The sequence below is a fragment of the Eublepharis macularius genome, chromosome 9 (genome assembly GCF_028583425.1).
Source record: "Eublepharis macularius isolate TG4126 chromosome 9, MPM_Emac_v1.0, whole genome shotgun sequence".
NCBI lineage: Eukaryota > Metazoa > Chordata > Lepidosauria > Squamata > Eublepharidae > Eublepharis > Eublepharis macularius.
The window spans coordinates 85,631,258-85,650,175 of NC_072798.1; the positions used below are offsets into that span (position 1 = coordinate 85,631,258).

At 42.4% G+C, this 18,918-nt stretch overlaps 2 protein-coding genes across 3 annotated transcripts in view; both read left to right on the plus strand.

The window, feature by feature from the left end:
* The window catches only part of HDAC10 (histone deacetylase 10), a 41,708-nt gene extending 38,341 nt beyond the window's left edge, over nt 1-3,367 (plus strand). For both annotated transcript variants that reach the window (XM_054989188.1, XM_054989189.1), the window contains exons 20-21: nt 2,053-2,212; nt 2,418-3,367. In XM_054989188.1, the coding sequence (XP_054845163.1) occupies nt 2,053-2,212; nt 2,418-2,422 (165 nt within the window). In that variant the 3' untranslated portion in view covers nt 2,423-3,367. The remainder of the gene's footprint in view (nt 1-2,052; nt 2,213-2,417) is intronic.
* A 2,237-nt stretch (nt 3,368-5,604) lies between these two features.
* Nucleotides 5,605-18,918, plus strand: part of TUBGCP6 (tubulin gamma complex associated protein 6) — a 33,158-nt gene continuing 19,844 nt past the window's right edge. Inside the window, exons 1-9 of the mRNA XM_054989368.1 lie at nt 5,605-5,667; nt 8,161-8,988; nt 10,091-10,254; nt 11,562-11,772; nt 13,086-13,259; nt 14,311-14,432; nt 16,317-16,395; nt 16,835-16,944; nt 17,484-17,575. Coding sequence (XP_054845343.1) covers nt 8,251-8,988; nt 10,091-10,254; nt 11,562-11,772; nt 13,086-13,259; nt 14,311-14,432; nt 16,317-16,395; nt 16,835-16,944; nt 17,484-17,575 — 1,690 coding nt within the window. The 5' untranslated portion in view covers nt 5,605-5,667; nt 8,161-8,250. The remainder of the gene's footprint in view (nt 5,668-8,160; nt 8,989-10,090; nt 10,255-11,561; nt 11,773-13,085; nt 13,260-14,310; nt 14,433-16,316; nt 16,396-16,834; nt 16,945-17,483; nt 17,576-18,918) is intronic.

The window sequence follows — 18,918 nt, forward strand, 5'->3', positions numbered from 1 at the left end:
TAGCGCTGTTTCCTTTTTGAACCATCTACATTTCTAGACTCTCTTCCTATCATTTGACTGAGGTCTGTCTCTGCAGATCTGTTTAGCAACTAGCTTTCTGCCATCAACATACAGGTGAAATCCATTCGGTTTCGTTTTCTCCGCCATGTCGGACGCTCCTCTTCGCTGGCTCGAGAGGAAGCGGCCGGGCACCCTGTCCGGGCGGCTGATCTGCGAAGATTAGCCCCCAAAACTCCCAGTGAGGGAGGCTGGGTCCGGGACGCTGCGGGAAGAGCCCCCTGGAATCAATGCGGGGGGTTAATTGCCCGTTTGTCCCTACGGAGGCCGGCGGACGTGCGCGGCGCCTCGAGTGCTGCCGGGCCATGAGAAACGGCAAAGAGCAGAACTAGGCGAGAGCCTACAAGTAAGCGAATTCCTTCTGTTATTACAAGCGTACGTGAAGGAGAGGTGAGATCTGAAGCTAAGAAGGCTCACTCTTCCCCTTTGCTGAGTCTCAAAATTTGGTTGGCGCCCCCCCCCCCCAAATGGCAACAAAAAAACAAAGTCCTGCCCTTGGCAAGTCAGTTTCGGCTGCCTTAAAGGGAGAATCGCTGGAGGAAATTGTACGGAGGGCGGTTGGTGAAGCTATAAAACCCTTTGTTGACAAGCTGAATGAAACAGATCAAAGGGTGGGCTTAATTGAGAGCGAAGTGAAAACCATCAAGGAAGCAGCGGGGGGGGGGGGCAGAGAAGTCTGCTCGGGAAAGTGCGTCACTCGTGAAGGCTACGAATAAAGAGCTTAAACTGGTGGAGAATCAGTTGATCGGGCTACAAGTGGAACGAACACAGACAATTTTGCGCCTCCAGAATGTGAAAGAGGAGGAAAACGAGGACTTACGGGGTCTTGTCTCGGAACTATTGGCGACACCCGCGAGGGCAACTAAAGAAGAAGTTAAAAGCGCCATTTTGGAAGCCCGTCGGGCTACTTCAAAGTATGCAATGAAGCGTCAGTTGCCGCGCGAGATCATCATCGATTTTTCATCTAAGAGGATCCGGGACACTATCCTATATAATTCATACAATGCGGATTTGGACTTCTTGGGCAACAAAATTAAGATATTGAAAGACGTCCCATTTCTAGTCCGGAAAAGACGTTTTAAGTATAAAAAGTTCGCAGCTCTTCTGAGAGAACGTGGAATAAAGTACAAATGGTTATTTCCGGAAGGAATCTGGTTCACCCATAAAGATCAAGCCTTTAAGATATTATCAGAAGATCAACTAAGGGATTTTGAGGACAGGAACCCAGAATTCCAGTGCACCAAGCAAGACGAAAAGGAGAAGTCTGAGGGGGAGGGGGAGGAAACGAGCACTGCGGCTGCAGTTGCGCAGAGAGAACTCCGTCCGGGACCCAGGAGGGGAAGAAAAATTTAACTTGAAATTAAATTGTAATTTGCATTTAGTAAGGTCAACCACTCCATCAATATAATATAAAGCTTTAACTTTTGAATAATGGCAGTATGAAGGGAAAACAGAAATGTAGTGTTTAGTGTTTAGTGTTTGTAGGGTACCTTCCCCTTTTTTCCACCCCTCCCTCCCTCTCTCTTTTTTCTCTCCTCTTTCCTATCCCTTGTGTTATTGTAGTCTTTTGTAGTTACTGTTCTGTAGGGTATGTATGTATGTAGTAGTTGTATGTTAGATATTGAAAATAAAAAATTATTTAAAAAAAAAAACATACAGGTGAAATCCAAATTGCTGTTTGAGTCAGGAGTGTCAGCCTCACAACCTCCTATAGATCCAGTTACTGAGCGGAAGAGGCTGTCCCTTTCTGGAGGTCCTCAAGCAAAAGCAGGAAAGCCATCTGTTGTAGATACTCCAGCTTTGGATCTTCTGCATTGGGCAGGAAGATCTGTGAGACCACTTCTAGCACTAGGACTCTAGTTTCTGAAGCACATGACTCCAGTATCCCATAGGCCAGAACACAATTATCAGGTGGTATTTTGGAAACCTTGTCTTATTTTTTAAGTTGATCTGAGCTATCGTGCTATTTAGTTGCTTTGATTATCTTTTTGAAAGGATACAGAGGCGCAACTTTTGGAAGATATAGCTAAGCCCATGATGGGTGATATGACACCCTGCTTTGGAACCTGTTCACCAGCTTTACAAAAGAATATACAAATGGTAAAAGAATTAAGAGAGCAACTTCAGCAAGAATGGAAAATGCTTCGGTGTTCAGGCAAGTAATCAGATACTGATAAATTATAAAATGGAGACTGTTTAAAAAAAACGGTATTCAAATATAATCCTACTGTTCTAGAAAATTCTGCCGTTGTTGCAAGACTGCATTATCTTCTTTCAATATATGTTCAGCCAGTGGATGAGATGTCTTGAGTTTTATGTTCCAGAAAGCTTGATAAATTGTATTTTTTTCCTTTGTGTAGTATGAGCTTCTGTGGTTGAAAGACGAAATTACTTGGTTGCTGTACTGGAGATTTCCTTCTACCTAGAGGCATAGAACGAATCAACAGCATCATATCAATATTTATAATATGCAAACTGTCAAACCAAGAGAAACTGTAATTCAGATCCGCCTGTCACCTCCACGATTCAGCTGCGTGCATAGATCAAGAAGACCCTGAACATTTTTTAGTCTTTTCAGTCAACCAGTATACAAAAAAGAATGAAAATCAAGCTACAGAGAAGGAATTACACTGCAAGAATCCTCCGCTATTTTATTTCGAGATATCAGAATGGTGCTAAACGTATATGTATGTGTAAAAAAATTTTGTGTCTGATTATAGCTAGTTTGTAGAAATGGGAATGGCTTGTTTGACTGTACAACTTGTCTTTAACTAGAATTGCAGAGAAATTTCCCAGTGGCTGAGAATTCACCACGTAGTGTATTGAAAAGGTAAACGGAAAGTTGGAGCTAGTGTGCTCACAATGCTCATGAACACATGAGCATACATGAAGTCGCTCAATGCCGAGTCAGAGCATTGATCCGTCAATGGTCTCCTCTGACCAGCATTGGCTCTTCAGAGTTTCAGGAAGAGGTCTGTCCCACCACCTATCTGGTCCTTTTAATTGGAGATACCAGGGCTAATCCTGGGCCCTTCTGCATGCAAAGTAAATGTTTCACCACTGACCCATGGACTAAGATTCATGACTGTCCAAAATGGCCTCAAAGAGAAGATAGCTCTCCCAAGTTGCTTTTGTTTACTGTGATGAAATGTATAGGCAAGGTAACAAATGATGCTCTCATTAAGAAATCCTGTCTGGGTATTTTGGACAAAGCTACAGCTAAAAAAGGTATCATTTCATGTAACAATTAGGTCTTTTCTTTGTGTAAGGAATTTAACTTTTCATAACATTAAAATCTTATTCCATTGTATTGATTTTAGCTGATATTTGGGCTTTTAGGAAGTAGGCTTTCAGACACGACTATGTGGAGAGCACATGGAACCTGAGCATTCCTTTAATATGATTTCTTTAACAGTCTGCTTCACATCTCAAGTTCTGTTTTGCCCATGTATAAGATTATTGTTTAACTTGCAACAGAAATGAACCAGCTTTAAAACGTCTTTCTGTCAGAAAAGCTTGGCATTGGGTAAGCGTGAAGCATTGCAACAAAGTCTTTAAATTTGTTGATGTTGTATTCAAGCAGGAGACTTTTCTTTCATGAGCACCATTGGCATGCAGGTTTAGTGAGTTAAACTTAAGGCCTGCCATTCAGAGGACATTTTTCAATATAAAATGTGGAGCAGTTGGTTTCCTATAATGGATTGATCCTAATAGAGGACACACGAACAGAACTGAATTGTAATCTGCTTATCTTCTAGCTTCCTTTTTGCTTTCCAAGAAACCACAGAATCACCCCCCTACCCCCCACCCCCCCGTTGTGTCCAAGCGAGAAAGCAAAAAAACACGTAGATGGCAGTTGCTAGATATTTTCTTTCTGTATAACATTTTTGGAACTTTTTTTAACACCCAGGCTATCCAGAGGAGTTTCTGTTGTAGCCCTTTAAAGCTGGTTCTGAGCTATTCCTGTTTACTCAGAAGTAAGTCATATCTTATGGGGGGGCAGGTTTAGAGATACCATTAGAAACTACTTCAATAGTGCAATGCTGTGGGAATCTGCAAATTATGCGCAGTGACTTTTTCTGACAGTTTGTACTTACAATAAAGTAACAATAAATATATAAACTAACATGTTACAAATATTGTTTCCTGTTCTGCTGATATACAACTGCATACGCACACTTTCTCTGTGGTAGCCCCCACCTTGTGGAATGGGCTGCCTGAGGTCATGAAAGCTCCCACTTCCGTCTTTCTGCAAACTATACAGGAGGGCTTCCTACTCAGATTATAGGGCTGGATCATAAGAAATAGCTCAAAGAGATACCTTGGTAGGGGACATGGACTGTTGACTAGGCTGTTGGGTAGTCTGCTGATGTAGATATGCTCTGACTGGATAGTTTGACATGGCTAAAGACAGCAAGCGAATCACTTATGCTTTAATTCAGAAAGGTTTTATCTATGTGTTTCGGCTTTTTGCTACTTCTCAAATTTACAGCTACCTTACCCTACTGTATTTCGTTTTTCATTGAAATGTTCCATCTACTGATCATTTTGTGTTTTTGTAGTGAATAGATTATATTGCATTGATTATATTGCAGTCACTTGCAGTATGCGATCTACCTTGCATCTCCTTGAGAAAGGTGGACTTGAAATAATAACTGTTGTTCTTATTAAGACCTAAAGGAGTGCTGAAACGAAGGGAGCGTGCCATATTTCAGGTGCTTTCTGAGCCAAAGCTACTTTTCCTTCTACAGCCCTAAGGCTGCAGGGGGAAAAAACCCAGGATTTAAACTCAAGGCACTACTCTATGGAACGTTTCAATTCAGAAGATGCAGAGCTAGGCGAGAGAACGGGCATGCCTCTGACCATGTTTGCAGTCCTGAGTCTGACCTCACTCTTCTAAGCCTCCCACCACCTAGCAGGAAGACTTAATATCCTTTCCATCACCACTTTTAGAAATTGTGTGAAAATACTAAGACGGGTAGCCGTGTTTGTCTGTCTGTGGCAGTAGAAAAGAGCAAGAGTCCAGTAGCACCTAGAAGACTAACAAAATTTGTGGTAGGGAATGAGCTTACTTGTAACCGAAGAAGTGAGCTGTGGCTCACGAAAGCTCATACCCAACCACAAATTTTGTTAGCCTTCTAGGTGCTACTGGACTCTTGCTCTTTTCTACTGTGATAACACGGTTATTAATACAGCCAAACGGCCACCCAAATTTTAACAGGAGACCCGCCTTGTCCCCGCTTCTGTGATGATTCTTTAACGGGTGAGCCTCGTGCTAACCGAGCGTGCTGAGCTTGCGCACAGCCCGTGTCTTAACAAAACACACCAACCACGCTGCGCATCTGGGATTAAAAGTTTATTCGCTTTTACCACAGCTGAGGAGGAAACCAAGCGCGGCTCCTCGCCCCGCCCCCTCCCCGCGTCGCTTCCTTGTGACGTCTGAGACTCTGCGACTCGCTGAGGGAGCCGCTTTCCGTCTGCGCGACGGGCGTGAGGGCGAATAGGCGGGAAACTTTTCTCGCCGGTCTCTCCGCTGAGGCGGGCGGAGGAAAGAAGATGAGGCGAGGCGGGCGGAGGAAGAAGAGGCGCCTGTCGCGCGGAGCCTCCTGGGTAGGCCCTGAGGGGAGCCGGCGTTGTCATGGGAACCGGGGCGGAGGGGGCGAAAGCCTGGCTGGCCAAAGTCAGGAGGCATCGCCTGAGAAGCCGCTGCCTCCCCTCCGCCTGCCCCGACGGAGGAAGCTCCGTTGCTGCTCCTCGGTGGTGCTGGAGGGATTCTGAGTGGGAAATAAATGGGGGTCTCCTTGGGGCTCCTTTAAGGCGAACTCGTGTTTATTCTAGACCCGAGTCCGTCGCGTCTGCAGAAGGGCGCTCTTGGTCTGCGAAATGTTCTGCTGGAATAGAAACGGGATAGCCCGTAGGATGTTACGGGGCTCCCTTTACCTTTGCTGAGACAGACTTGCCCCTCCCCGAACTCTTTTTCTTTTCATATATTTATGTATGTACCTTATTTATAGCTACATAAAGATAGATTTAAGGCGGGCTATAGAGTGTAGAAAGAGGGGAGGGGAATGTCATCGGTTTTGGACATCCAATGAACATGCAATGGGACTGGTTAGGGTTGCCAGCCTCCAGGTGGTGGCTGGAGATCTCCTGGAATTATAACTGATCTCCAGGCCGTAGAGTTCAGTTCCCCTGGAGAAGGCTGATTTGGAGGGGGGAGTCTATAGCATTACACCCTGCTGAAGTCCTCCCTTCCCCAAGTCCTCCCTTCTGTCTAGGCTCCACCCCCTCACAAATCTCCAGGAATTTCCCAAGCTGGAGTTGGCAACCCTAGACTGGTGGTGGAAAGGGCCATGGAGTCATAGCTAGGGTTGCCAGGTCTGGGTTGGGAAATTCCTGGAGATTTGGGGGAGTGGAGCCTGGAGGGGTGGGGGTTGGGGAGGGGAGAGGTCTCAGTGGGGTATAATGCTATAGAGTGCATCCTCCAAAGCACCCGTTTTCTCCTGGGGAACTGATCTGTCACCTGGAGATCGGTTGTCGTTCTGGGAGATGTCCAGCCGCCACCTGGAGGCTGGCAACGCTAGATAGCTGACTTACGGTGACCCCTGCTGGGGTTTTCAAGGCAAGCTGCTAACATTGTCTTCCTTGGAGGTCTCCCATCCAATTACTAACCAAGGCCAACCCTGTTCCCAAGATCTGATGAGATGGGGATATTCAGGTCAGGGCACAGTAGGACTAGGCATACAGAATTAAATGCATTGCCTAGTGCGGCAATGCAGAGTGTGGGATTACAAAGGTACAAGGCAATGCAGTCCCCACTCCCGTATGAAGGTGTCCTTCTGGACCATTCCATTCCACTACAGTTCTGATTCCATTATAAGAATGCTGTCCAGGAAATTTGTTTTGCACATTTTGCATAATGATAGTCGTGTGGGAGCTTTGATGTGTTTTAGGATTGAACCTTGCTGTTGAAAATACATCATGATGAACAGTAGATACTGTATTAAATATAGAATATGTTTCTGTCCTTATTCTTCAGCTTGCCTTATTGTGCTGAATTCCAGTGATTTTGTGAGATGTTTAATTTTTATTCTGTCCTTACTCCAGGAAGCTCTGGTTTGCACAGTTCTCCTCTGCAATCCAGAGCATGTTTATAGAGAAATAAATCCCAATTTGTTTAATGGAGACTTGTTCCCAGGTTAACAAGGGGTAATTCGACTATGAAAGCAGAATGAAAGTGCTCTGTTATTCTTTTGGTGGGAGTGGGGATTGATCTGTGTTTCTACTAATTTACCTACTTATATATACAGTGCAGCTGTTGCAGCTATTGAAGATTATTGTAGAGCGAGAGGGGCTTTTTAACACACAGTCTGTGAGCTGGTTTTCTGCCGGAGCCTCTCCTCCCAGGTGCTTTTACCTCAATTTAGAAAAAAATATTAGTAATGTGGCTACATTACATAAAATGATTTTTTTTAAAAAAAGTAATGGAATCACACATAATATGAAGGTTTGCTTTTAGCCTAACAAGCTATTTGTGAGACTGGACATGATCTGAACAGTTGCTGTGTCTAACAGCTGTCGTAGAATTTCCATTTGTGATCTCAGAAAAAGAGAAAAAGCTGGTGCTTATTTTCAAGTGTCAGAGCAAGAGTTCCCACATTTATGATTCTTTAGAACAGGACTACACTACATTTGAGAATCTAGGCCTTCATATATAGTTCATAATGATGTGGGTAATGCAGTGATTAACAATTCAGTAAGACTGCACAGCTTAACTCTGCAATTGTATAACTCTGTAATACTTACCTATTGTTTGTAGCACCTTGCTTTTATTGCATTGTATTCTCTCTTTGTAATCCACTTTCTGGATTATGGTATGTCCTGTGTTAGACAAGATTCTTTCGTTTGTTCATTCGCATTGTTTTCCAGTTCTGTAATCCTAGTCCTGCTGCATTGTTTACTGGTTGTCTTGTGCTTTCTGATCAATTTTTTAAAAATTGAAATCTGTCTTGAATCTCAGCAAGGCACATGAAGTACTTAAAATGAAATTATACTGTAAAACCAGCCTAGAGAAATGTTACAAATGACTCTTCTTTCTTTCAGTCTTAGGGCTCCATTTCAGCACCATATCAGATGTATATGACTAAATTCGCACAACCGTGTCTTCAGGAGGATAGCCAGTAATTTGATACTATGGAGAGTATTACAGAGCTATTTGGTGACTTATGTGAGGCTCACAGTGCAAGTTCGTCAAAGAAGGACCACCTGAACAGAGGGAGGAAAAAGTCAAAGAAAAGTCTCAAAAGGATTGCATATAATGCTTTGTTTGCAAACCTTTTCTTGGATGAGGCTCGGAAGGTGCAGTCCTATGTTGGCCAACTTCCAGTGAAAAACAAGATTTTGATGCTGTCTTTCAATCTGAGAGTTGCTGGAATGAGCCCAGAAGCAGACAGGTTGGAAGAGCTTGTGGATGAGTTGGAAAAGTCTGTTTCTCTACCATTTACAGAAATTAACTCTGTTTTGGATCTTCTGGTACAGCTTGCAGGAACGGGGCCACCTCAGTGTTTACCCCCCAAAAGGGATTACTTTATGAATAACAAGTATGTTGGAAGAAATGTTAAATATCAAGGTTACGATTATTATGACGTCAGTGTGTTTGAAGCCAATATACAGACATTTATTGCCAATGAGGAGTGTCAGTTTAATGATACAATTCAGAAGACACTACAGGTCATGGAGGCAGCACCAGGCACAGGTCTTCCTACCATGGAGTCATTTACTCAAAGGTGCCCAGTAGGTGACAGGTTTGAGAGGGAAACCCACGTCTCGCTTTTTGGTGCTCTTGTCCACAGCCGCACTTATGACATGGACATCAAGTTGGATCTCCCACCAGTGCCTGACAACGCAGATTTATCTGGACTTGCGATCAAGGTGTGGACCTTTTGGTCATCTGTTTATTTATATTTCATGTAGTCATTTATGAAGATACGTTACTTTGGATCCAGCCATTTTTTTGCCTGGTGAAAATGGAAGAATGGGTTCCCTTTGGCCACCAAAAGGGCCCTGCTGAGAGTAAAAGGATGATTATGAACAGAAGCCATGTGAGAGAGGGGCTGTAGTCAATAGGAGAATTGGGTGGAATTAAGTGAAAAGCTGGCTATATCCAATCTACTGTCCCAATCGCATTAAATTATAACTCCTTATTAATTCTGTTGTCCATTTTTACATTTCTCTTTCTGGCTTATTCTTTCACCTTAGACCTCTTACCACAATATCGCAGTTCCTAATGGGATGGATATGTCCTACTATGGAAATATTTTGCCTAGAGCCCACTATTATTAAAGCCTATGGTATGGTAGCATAGGGTGCTGCAGTTTGCAACTTTTTTCAAGTATCGGATGTACCTGCAGGTTTTTTTTAATAAATATTTATACAATTCCATAAGTATGCCAAATAGTTCATTTTATATGCCAAGTTATAAATGATGCATTTTATTGTGGTTCAATCAGTAAAAGAAGTTTAGGTTTGGTTGTTGTGGATTTTCCAGGCTGTATAGTCGTGGTCTTGGCATTGTAGTTCCTGACGTTTCGCCAGCAGCTGTGACTGGTATCTTCAGCGGTGTAGCACCAAAAGACAGAGATCTCTGTCTTTTGGTGCTACACCGCTGAAGATGCCAGTTACAGCTGCTGGCAAAACGTCAGGAACTACAATGCCAAGACCATGGCTATACAGCCCGGAAAATCCACAACAACCATCGTTCTCCGGCCGTGAAAGCCTTCGACAATACAAGTTTAGGTTTGATCAGAAAGTACGTATTGCACATATTTCAGTTTCCCCCAGAATTTTCATCTTTCCCCCCATGGCTTCAAAATGTCCATAAATTTTACATATCTAGGTAGGCATGCAGAAGAAGGTGATAACTAAAGGAGCCAACGTTTTTCCTACAATGATGAAAATGTACTGCTGAAGGGATGGGGGGAATCATTGCCAGTAGTTTATATACATGAGTTATATGGGTCGTTTATATTTATAGGTTCCTCAAAGCATAGATCCTTCAGAAGATGAGGGATTCCAGTCTGCATCCAACCTCACCCCTGACTCCCAGTCGGAACCCAGCGTGACTCCAGATATTGACCTCTGGGAAGCAGTGCTTACTTACGGACCTAGTAAACGAAGGTGCTGGGAGAGGATTGGCTGGTGGGTGTCTGGCTTTAAGTTTCACAGCTGTTGTGACTGTAATCTAAATGTTTTGATAGGAAGTTCCCTTGATGAGGTTCAGTTCCCAAAATTATTGCTGAGTAGGAATGGCAGGTCTGCAGTTTCCAATTCAATGAGTACTTGGGATGGTGGTTAGAACAAGACTGGGATCCAAAAGGCCAAACATGTACCTACACTTTCCAGCCCCCTCCGCTTCTGTGCACATCCTTCAAAAAGGGACCCCTCTAAGGGATTCTGTGTGGCATTCAATATGGTCTGTGTATCTATACTGGGAGAGGAAAATGACAGAACCCCTCAGCACTCACGTGGGTCTCTGGGATACAGCTGTTATGTGGCATCTCTTTCATAAATTAATCTTTTCTAATTGTACACTTTCTCTCTAAATAACATTTCACATTTGCTGTCCAAGTTTAATCGTGCACTTTCAATGAAGGTCCCTTTTCTGTATTGTTTATGGTATGATATATTAGTTTGAAGGGGGGGTGTTAAGTAATGTGTATGAAGTAAATAAATAAAATTATTAGAAATACCTAGAAGGTCGAACTGTGTCCTAAGTCTTCTAAAATGTCAATGATTTCTCCGTGTTTCTTTCCTCTTTTGGTGGTTTCAAAAGATACTACTTTTTATAGGTAGGCTCTCCCGTCAAGAGATCTGTGTAGTGAAATTCAGGGGTGCTTAAAGAGAAGTTTCCAGGAAAATTTTTCAAGTCCCGAAAAGGTAGCTTCTGAATGCAACAGAGAAGGCTTGTTGTTTAAAAAAGAAAGGTAAAGCCGCCTTGTAACAGAACTCATTGGCTTAAGATGCCATGGTATCTAAGATTGAGTGTTTATAATTTTGGTGGCAACCTTTCTGATTCCAAGTTGCTGGAACAGAATATGCTGTAAGCAGTGATGACTTGGTTATCTCTAAGAAATAAGCGCTTTCACATCTGAGTAGCCTTGGGCCGAAGCTGCAGCTGTGTACTGAAGTGTATCTTTTCACAGGAGGGAATGATTCCACTCTGTACTTTGTCTAGACTATACTACTTTGTTCCCATGTAACTTTTTGGGTTTTCACACCTGAATGCAAAGGGCGGGAGAATGTTCCCTGTATCAGTAGTCCTGTTGTTTGAATAATCACTTCTGCCAACTTCTACCTATGAGTGCATACCCGAACTGAATAGATCTCTAAATAAAGTTTCTTCAATCAATGTACCTGCCTGCTTGCTGTGAGGGCCTTGGGGATCTAACTGCCAGGGACTGCCACCCTAGGACATCTTGATTTTTAATTTCTGTTGCTTTTTCCAGCCCGCCTGGGAAAAAAGAAGAACCATACCTTTCCGAAGCTGGAAGAGAAGCCTTTGACAAGTTTTGCCGACTTCGAGAAGGGGAGTTACAACTCTTCAGCAGCACAAAGCTGCAGATTCCACAACGTGTACTAATAAAAGAGTTGGAACTAGTGAAGGATGTTCTGAATGTCCTTATTGGAGTGGTGTCTGCTTCATTCTCGTTTAATCAGGTACCCAGATAAATCAGTGCTAAGGACCACGTGTGATTTAAGATTGTTAAGACCTAGATGAGCATTCTGTAGCCTGCAGAAATAAGATGAGAAGAGTAACATACATGTATATTCCTGAGAGAATGCATGTTTTTCTTACATGCATTCAGAAAATGCATGCTCTTGCGTTTTGTATATCAATCAAAGCTTTGATTTTTTAAATTTTGTTTATCTTGAGAGAGGGATCAGATTTGTGCTTTTTAAAAAAGCTACAAATAGAATTAGCAGACTTTTGGAAAAGTATTTTTAAGAGCTTCTAAGTCACCAGACCTGATTGCACTACTTTGAAATCGTATATTCGGTCTTGTATTACGGAAGGTGGTTATAAAATCCATACTCTTTTGCCACAAACAATTTTTGGATTTAGATGCAAATCCTCATTTTATTTTACAAAATTTATATCCTGCCTTCTGCCCTCACAAAGCCCACTGACAAAACATACATGATAAAATCATATTTAAAACCATTTAAAACTATCTCCTAGATTATTAACACAGTTAAAACCCAGAGCTAAACTACATGCAAAACATAAAAACAACAATTAAAAACATTGGGTAAGAAGGAGGGAATACTAAATGAAACAAAAAAGTCTTCACTTGCTGGAAGAAGATGGCAACAGAATGGGATAGATGAGTCTCCCTGTGGAGAGAGTTTAAGAGTTTTGGTTCCACTATTTAGAAAGCCCTCTCCAAAGTTGCCAACCATCTAATCTCAGAAGGCAGGGGCATCCATAGCAGTGCCTCCAAAGATGACTAATTGTTGAGTAGGTTGCCAAGTGGCCTGGAGAAAAAAAAACATTGTTGCCTTTATTAGAAGCTTGATGGTATATCATTTACCATGCTATTTACCTCCATATCATGAAAAACTTCAACTACCCATTTTCCTTACATTAAGCCTTTATTTAAAGGGACAAGGCATTTTTTTATCAAGGACAGTTAGTTGCAACCTTACCTGCAAAAAAATTTTTACCTGCAAGAATGAAGCTCAAAAAAATGTCTGCTTAATTTTTCATTCAATGCTATAAAAATAATTTGCCAGTTGAAGTTTGAATAACAATGCTTTCCATGTTTTTAAAATGGCAACATCTGTACATTTTTAGTACAAGTTGCCATACTACCTTAAATGGCTTACCCTGCAATTACTTAGTGGGTTTTTGGCAAGATATTTTTCCTGAATCTCCTCTTGTTTCTGTTTAGCAGGCGTAAATGATAGTGAGAAGGGTGTGTCCATTTACTTGCATTTTAATTGGTGAATTCCATCCTTCAACTTCGTAGGCAGCTCAGATGTTTACGGTCAAGCAAGGCATTTATGTGTCCGGAACATCACCTGAAAGCATGCAGCAGCTCTTGTCCGAAGTTGCTCAGTATGGAACCTACTACACGCGGCTGAGTCGTTTCTCTGTCCAGCCAGTCTTAGACTCTTCATACAGTAAAGGACTGGTGTTTCAGGTAGCATGCTTACTGTGTCTTGATTCAGCTAAGGCAATTCAGACATTATTTATCTGAGTACGTCTCTACATATTTTTCATTACGCTGTTCAAATGAGGCTTTGGCACAGAAAGGTGTTGTCACTGCTCTGAATAAAACTTGGCATGTATCTCTGTAGAATCCATATGTACATGCTTGTATGCAAACCAGCACGGTGCTGTGTCTTGAGTAGTATATTTATGGTGGTGCTGGTGGTGGTGAAAGAACAGCACATCTCAATGGGCATAACAGTGGCCTGTTTATGTAAGAGGGTTGAGCTGATATTTCCAAAAGTGGTGGAAGGGAAGGACTTAATAAAGGAGAGGCAGAGACTTTAGGCTGCAGGCAGCGATGTTGATACCTGTGTTTATCCAAATCAGAAGAGCGGTTTTGATTGCGCAGGTACTCTGTTGAAAGCGCAGTCATCAGGTGGCTTTGTAGTTTGGGCTTAGCGCCTTTCTAATGGTGTCTGTGTGAAAGTGGTGCCTATAGCAGGCCCAAGTGATGTGATGGGGTGAGGAAATTTTTGAGGAAGCAAATTACAGAGAATTTAGTAGATCAGGAAGCTGGAGGGAGAGGAATTCTGTTTCCCTAGACAGAGATTGTATCCGAAAGCATTATTTTACTGGCTAAGGGGGAGATTAAGAACATTGGAAGGAATGGTTACTATGGAGATTTATGGCCCCTGGCCAGCAGCAACTTGAAACCTGAAACTTTACCTGCCAGAAGTTCAACTACATCCTGGCATGGATCACATTAACCTGAAAATCCTGCTTTACTCCCCTTTTTTATTTGGTAATGCTTTGACCTGTTGGAGAGTTCTGGGAAACTCTAAAGCTTATGTGAAATTAAGTTGGTTCTAGTAAAAGGTATTCCACAGATTGTGTTCTACGTTTTTTAGTGGCCTTTTAAGTCTGACTCCCTTTATAAAACACTGAACAAGACCAGTTCATTCCTGCTGTAATATGTTTTAAACACACACTAGACGAGCAACTTTTAATAGTGGGACGTCTCACTTTTTTCTTCTTGTCAGGCATTCACAAGTGGGCTGAGGAAGTATCTACAATACTACCGAGCATGCGTTTTGTCAACTCCTTCTACTTTAACACTTCTAACTATAAGCTTTCTGTTCAGAAAACTAGGACGCCAGCTCAGGTAATGAATGCCTTAAAGGCAAGTAAACCTTCAAAACTAATCTTAGAACAACTTTTACAGCACTGCTGAGGCTTAGTCTTGTTTGTAAGGCAAGGCTATATAGGTAGGTAAGCTAGTAACAAACACTGTATCGCCTTGGTCTAATTCCAGATTGAATTGTATCATGTTTATACCACTCGGTAGTAGGCATGTGCGGTTCGGGAATCCGATTAGGAAAAAATGCCCAAATTGGACCCGATCCATAAAGATTACGGATTTCTGAATCAAGGCCAGCATGCTGGGCCTGATTCGGAAATCCCGAATCAAAGTTTTCCAAAGCATTCGTAATGCTTCGGAAAACTTCAGGCCCTTTAAACATCGCCCCAGGCCCCCCCCTTACCTTTGCAGCATTGGCAGCAGCAGTGGCTCCAGCCCTCCCTGCAGAGCGGCAGAGGAGGCAGAAAAGGCCCTTCCTGACCCTGGCTCCGCAGCCATTTGAGGGGCAGGAAGGGCCAGAGGAGCTGGCTCCGGCCTTCCCCACCGCCCTGCAGGCTCAGGAGGCGGTGCGGCGGCAGGGGAGCTGGCTGGCTCCAGGCCGTCACAGCCTCATGCTGCCATGCATGCTGCCGCTGCCACCCAGGTGATCACCCTCCCCCTCTTTCTACAGCCAAGTAAGTGGGTGCAGGGTGGAGGGGTTGCCCCAGAGGGGTGGGAGGGGGTGGGGGAGTTGCTCCCCCTCACTTCAGTATGCTCCAAATATTTACAGAGCATACCGAAGCGAGTAAAATACCATAATTCCGAAGTGGCTTGCTTCGGAATTAAGATATTTCCGATTTTTCCCCCCGCTTTGGGTAAACCCGAAGCGGGAAACCCTAATCTTTTTGGGATGCACACCCCTACTCTGTAGCCTAAATCAGTGTTATATTAGTCACTTGAAATGGCATGTTCCTAGATGAGTTGTACCTTACAATTTTTTCTATGAAGAAAGGTTAAAGAGTCTGGAGTTGTAAATTCTAGAACAAGGATGGTTGGTCGACTTCTGTATTTTTACAGGTCTATTTTCTGTTGAGTTAGGGCTGGACAAACTGAATTACCCACATGTGGTAAAGCTACTTAATAAGCTGCTGTCATAATGCAGTAAATGTTCTCCACTTATGACGCACAAATGGTCAAATATGTACACTTTTATACAATATATATATATATATATATATATATATATATATATATATATATATATATATATATATATATATATATATATGTTGTATGCAATATTGAAGGGTAGAATATGTTTTATTCTGTACAATTCAAAAATACCAAGCTATTATCTTTTAGCATGCCTTTGACATTTGGTACAGCTGCAAGAGGCCCTTTGGGGGACTAGTTTTGAGCCACAGGTTGCTGATTGCCTATATAAGTCTGGGAACAAAGACTTAGAGAGAAGGGACAGGGTAGTAAAAAAGCTTATGAAAGTATAGTGAAAATGAATATAGAGATTTTTTCTTCCTGCATTGAGGGTGAGGGGTCTTTCAACTCAACTTAGCAGTAGATTGAGGAAGACTGAAGGAAGCAATTCATCATACAATGCATAATTAACTCAGATATTAATTACTATAAGATGTGTAAGATACTGGCTTACATGGCTTTTAAAGGCTTGTACAAATTCATAGGTAGCTGAATGTCCATGATAGCTAAACAGAACTTCCATGCCTTGTGTACCGCTGAATACCCGATGCTGGAGCCAAGCACTGGGAGGGAACCATGGCATCATGCCCTGCTTGTTAGCTCCCAGGAGCATTTGGCTGGCCACTGTGGGAAAGTTGGACTAGCTGGACACTTGTTTAGATGTAGTTTTTCAAGGTACCAAGCAACTGTCACCTTTTGTTGATGCTTGTTGTTAAGGTATTTAGCTGAACTCTGTGGCATAGGAGTGACTGCAGCGGGAACTGTTGGAGCTGTTGGCACTGCTTCTTTCCCGACAGTGAGTATGATTTTGCCTCTCTTCTGAAATCATAGGGGCCCAAGAGGGGTGTGAGCTCTCAGAGAACTTTGAAAACACCTCTCTTGTTTTGCTGATTTCACTTTTAAATGATTTCTGCAAGTGGTTCAGCTTATAGTGTGCTTTTTATGTAAGAGCTTATGCCAGACAATGCACATGAGTGTAACAAAATACTCCTCCCAGATTAGCATCTTGCACAGTCGTCTTCTGCTGGCTTCCTGTTAGTGAGCTTCAATAAACAGAAATTTCTGCCAGTTGACAAAAACAGGCTTGCTCAAACATGGGAACAGGTTTCAAGTGACCCCTTCCAGTGAAGAAGATGATAACAATATCCAGCTGCCTGCACTGAAGAACGTGTGTATGTGTGTGAGAGAGAGATTTCCTTTACAATGACATGTATTTTCTTTTATATGAATTTCAGGGTGTGAAACTTCTTTCATATCTGTATGAAGAAGCTCTTAATAACTGCAGCAATGAACATTACCCAGTTCTACTGTCACTGTTAAAAACGAGCTGTGAGCCATATACAAGGTAGATGTTTCAGTTTTCAGTTGTGCACTCCAATAACACCATCGCCAAGATGGCCTCAGGGTTTTTCTATAGTTGACACTTCTATCAATTCACAGTCTGTGCAAAAGAAATTGGATGTTCAGAATGGATGTTGGCCTATTTTCATATGCTGAAATAAAGCTAAACTTTGAAATAGGGTGCTTCCAAAAGTAAAGCAACTGTCTTCAGCAAAGTAAAATAATTCTCTGAAATAGCAGAACTTAAAAAAAATTACTCCCATACAAGAATCAAGAAAAGAGTGTCTTTTGGGAAGCTGTAATTGGAAGCTCTCCTTGACAGAATAGTAAACCCAGCTGTTTCAGAGTTCCCCTAAAGTTGAGTGGTATGCAATTGAGATCTTGGGAGTGGTACTGAAAATGAGGTTCCTAGATCTTTGCAGGGTTTTTTTTTCCCTGAACAGACCTGTTAGAGAAAAAAATCTGTTGAACTGAATACTTTATTTAAGAAAGGGTATATGATTAAACCTTTTTGAGTGTGGTGTTCAATGTTTTGTCTTTTAGGTTTATCCACGACTGGGTGTATAGTGGTGTGTTTAGAGATGCGTATGGTGAATTCATGATTCAGGTGAATGAGGAATATCTTGGCTTCAGAGGTATGCTGCAGATTAAGGTGTCATCTTGTGAATGCCTGCCACACTGTTTAGTAACAAAAGGCCTTAGCGACTCAGTCAGAAAAGTATGGATCAACCTGCCCATTATGTCCAGAATGCTGTTTTTGCAGGTTCTAGTGAAGCAGCAGCATTGTTATTTCCTGTCCAAGCACAATGGAGTATTGCTGTGACAGGGAAAACCCCCTATGTGTATGTCTTCATAAGTGCTATTGTAGGCATGGTTGTCCTTGCCTTCCGGTTTGGGTGGGAGGTACTGAGGTCCACATGGAAACGTGGCAATTTCCATGTTCAGCCAGTCTGGTGTAGTGGTTAGAGTGTCGTACTGGGATTTGGGTAACCTAGATTGAACTCTCCACTCTGCCATGGAAGCTCGCTAGGACCCGTCATACACTCCCTGCCTAACCTATCTTACAAGGTTGTTGTGAGGATAAAATGGAGGAGATGAGGAGAATGATGTAAGCCGCTTTGGATCTCCACTGGGGAGAAAGTCAGAGTATAAATAAATAAATTAATAAATATCATCTATACCTTCTGAAGTTGGCTTAAATGTTCTTTACCCACCACTGTGTTAACTATTAATGTGATCAAGATAAGAACCTGAACTGGTAGTATTGTGGCACTAGGATGAAAAACAAAATTCAGTACTCTGTGGCGTTTGGACTCAGCTTCAGGTCCATCTCTCAGTGTGAGTGCCATCCTGCGTCTGCTACATCTTGAGAATCTGTAAAACAGTTTGATTTTTGTGGTGCATTCTAATGATCCATACTAGGTCCCTCCTTTCTTATGACTCTGAGCATTTGATGGAGAGAGCCCAGCACCTTGCTAAACCTACAGTGCAATCCTAAGAAGAATTAAGTCTAAGCCTGTTGATTTTAGTGGGCTTAGACTCCTTAGAATTGCATTGCTAGTGATAATACTTCCCTATAACCTGACTGTACATTATGGGGACACCATTCCATTCCAGTTCCTGGTACTCAAAGTCACATCCCTGGACTGCTGTGATTTTAAAAAAAGCAGTTATTCAAAAGGGATAAAGACATAAAAGGCACACTCATTCTCATTATATATATATGTATACATACTAGTGTGTTCTCTATATTACCATAGTAGGAGGTTGGATAAAAGGCAAGGAAGTTAGTTATATCTCTCATTTGGAAAATAATATCCTCACCCATATTCCCAGTGGCTGCTAAAACCAGCAGCCCACCAATGCTGGGAGTATGTGATATCCCTTCAGCAAAAGCACAGATTAAAGGGGGAAGGTGTTTGGATTGTGCAAAATACAGGAAATTGTGGCACAGTTGTGTCAATAAGTGATTGTGCAG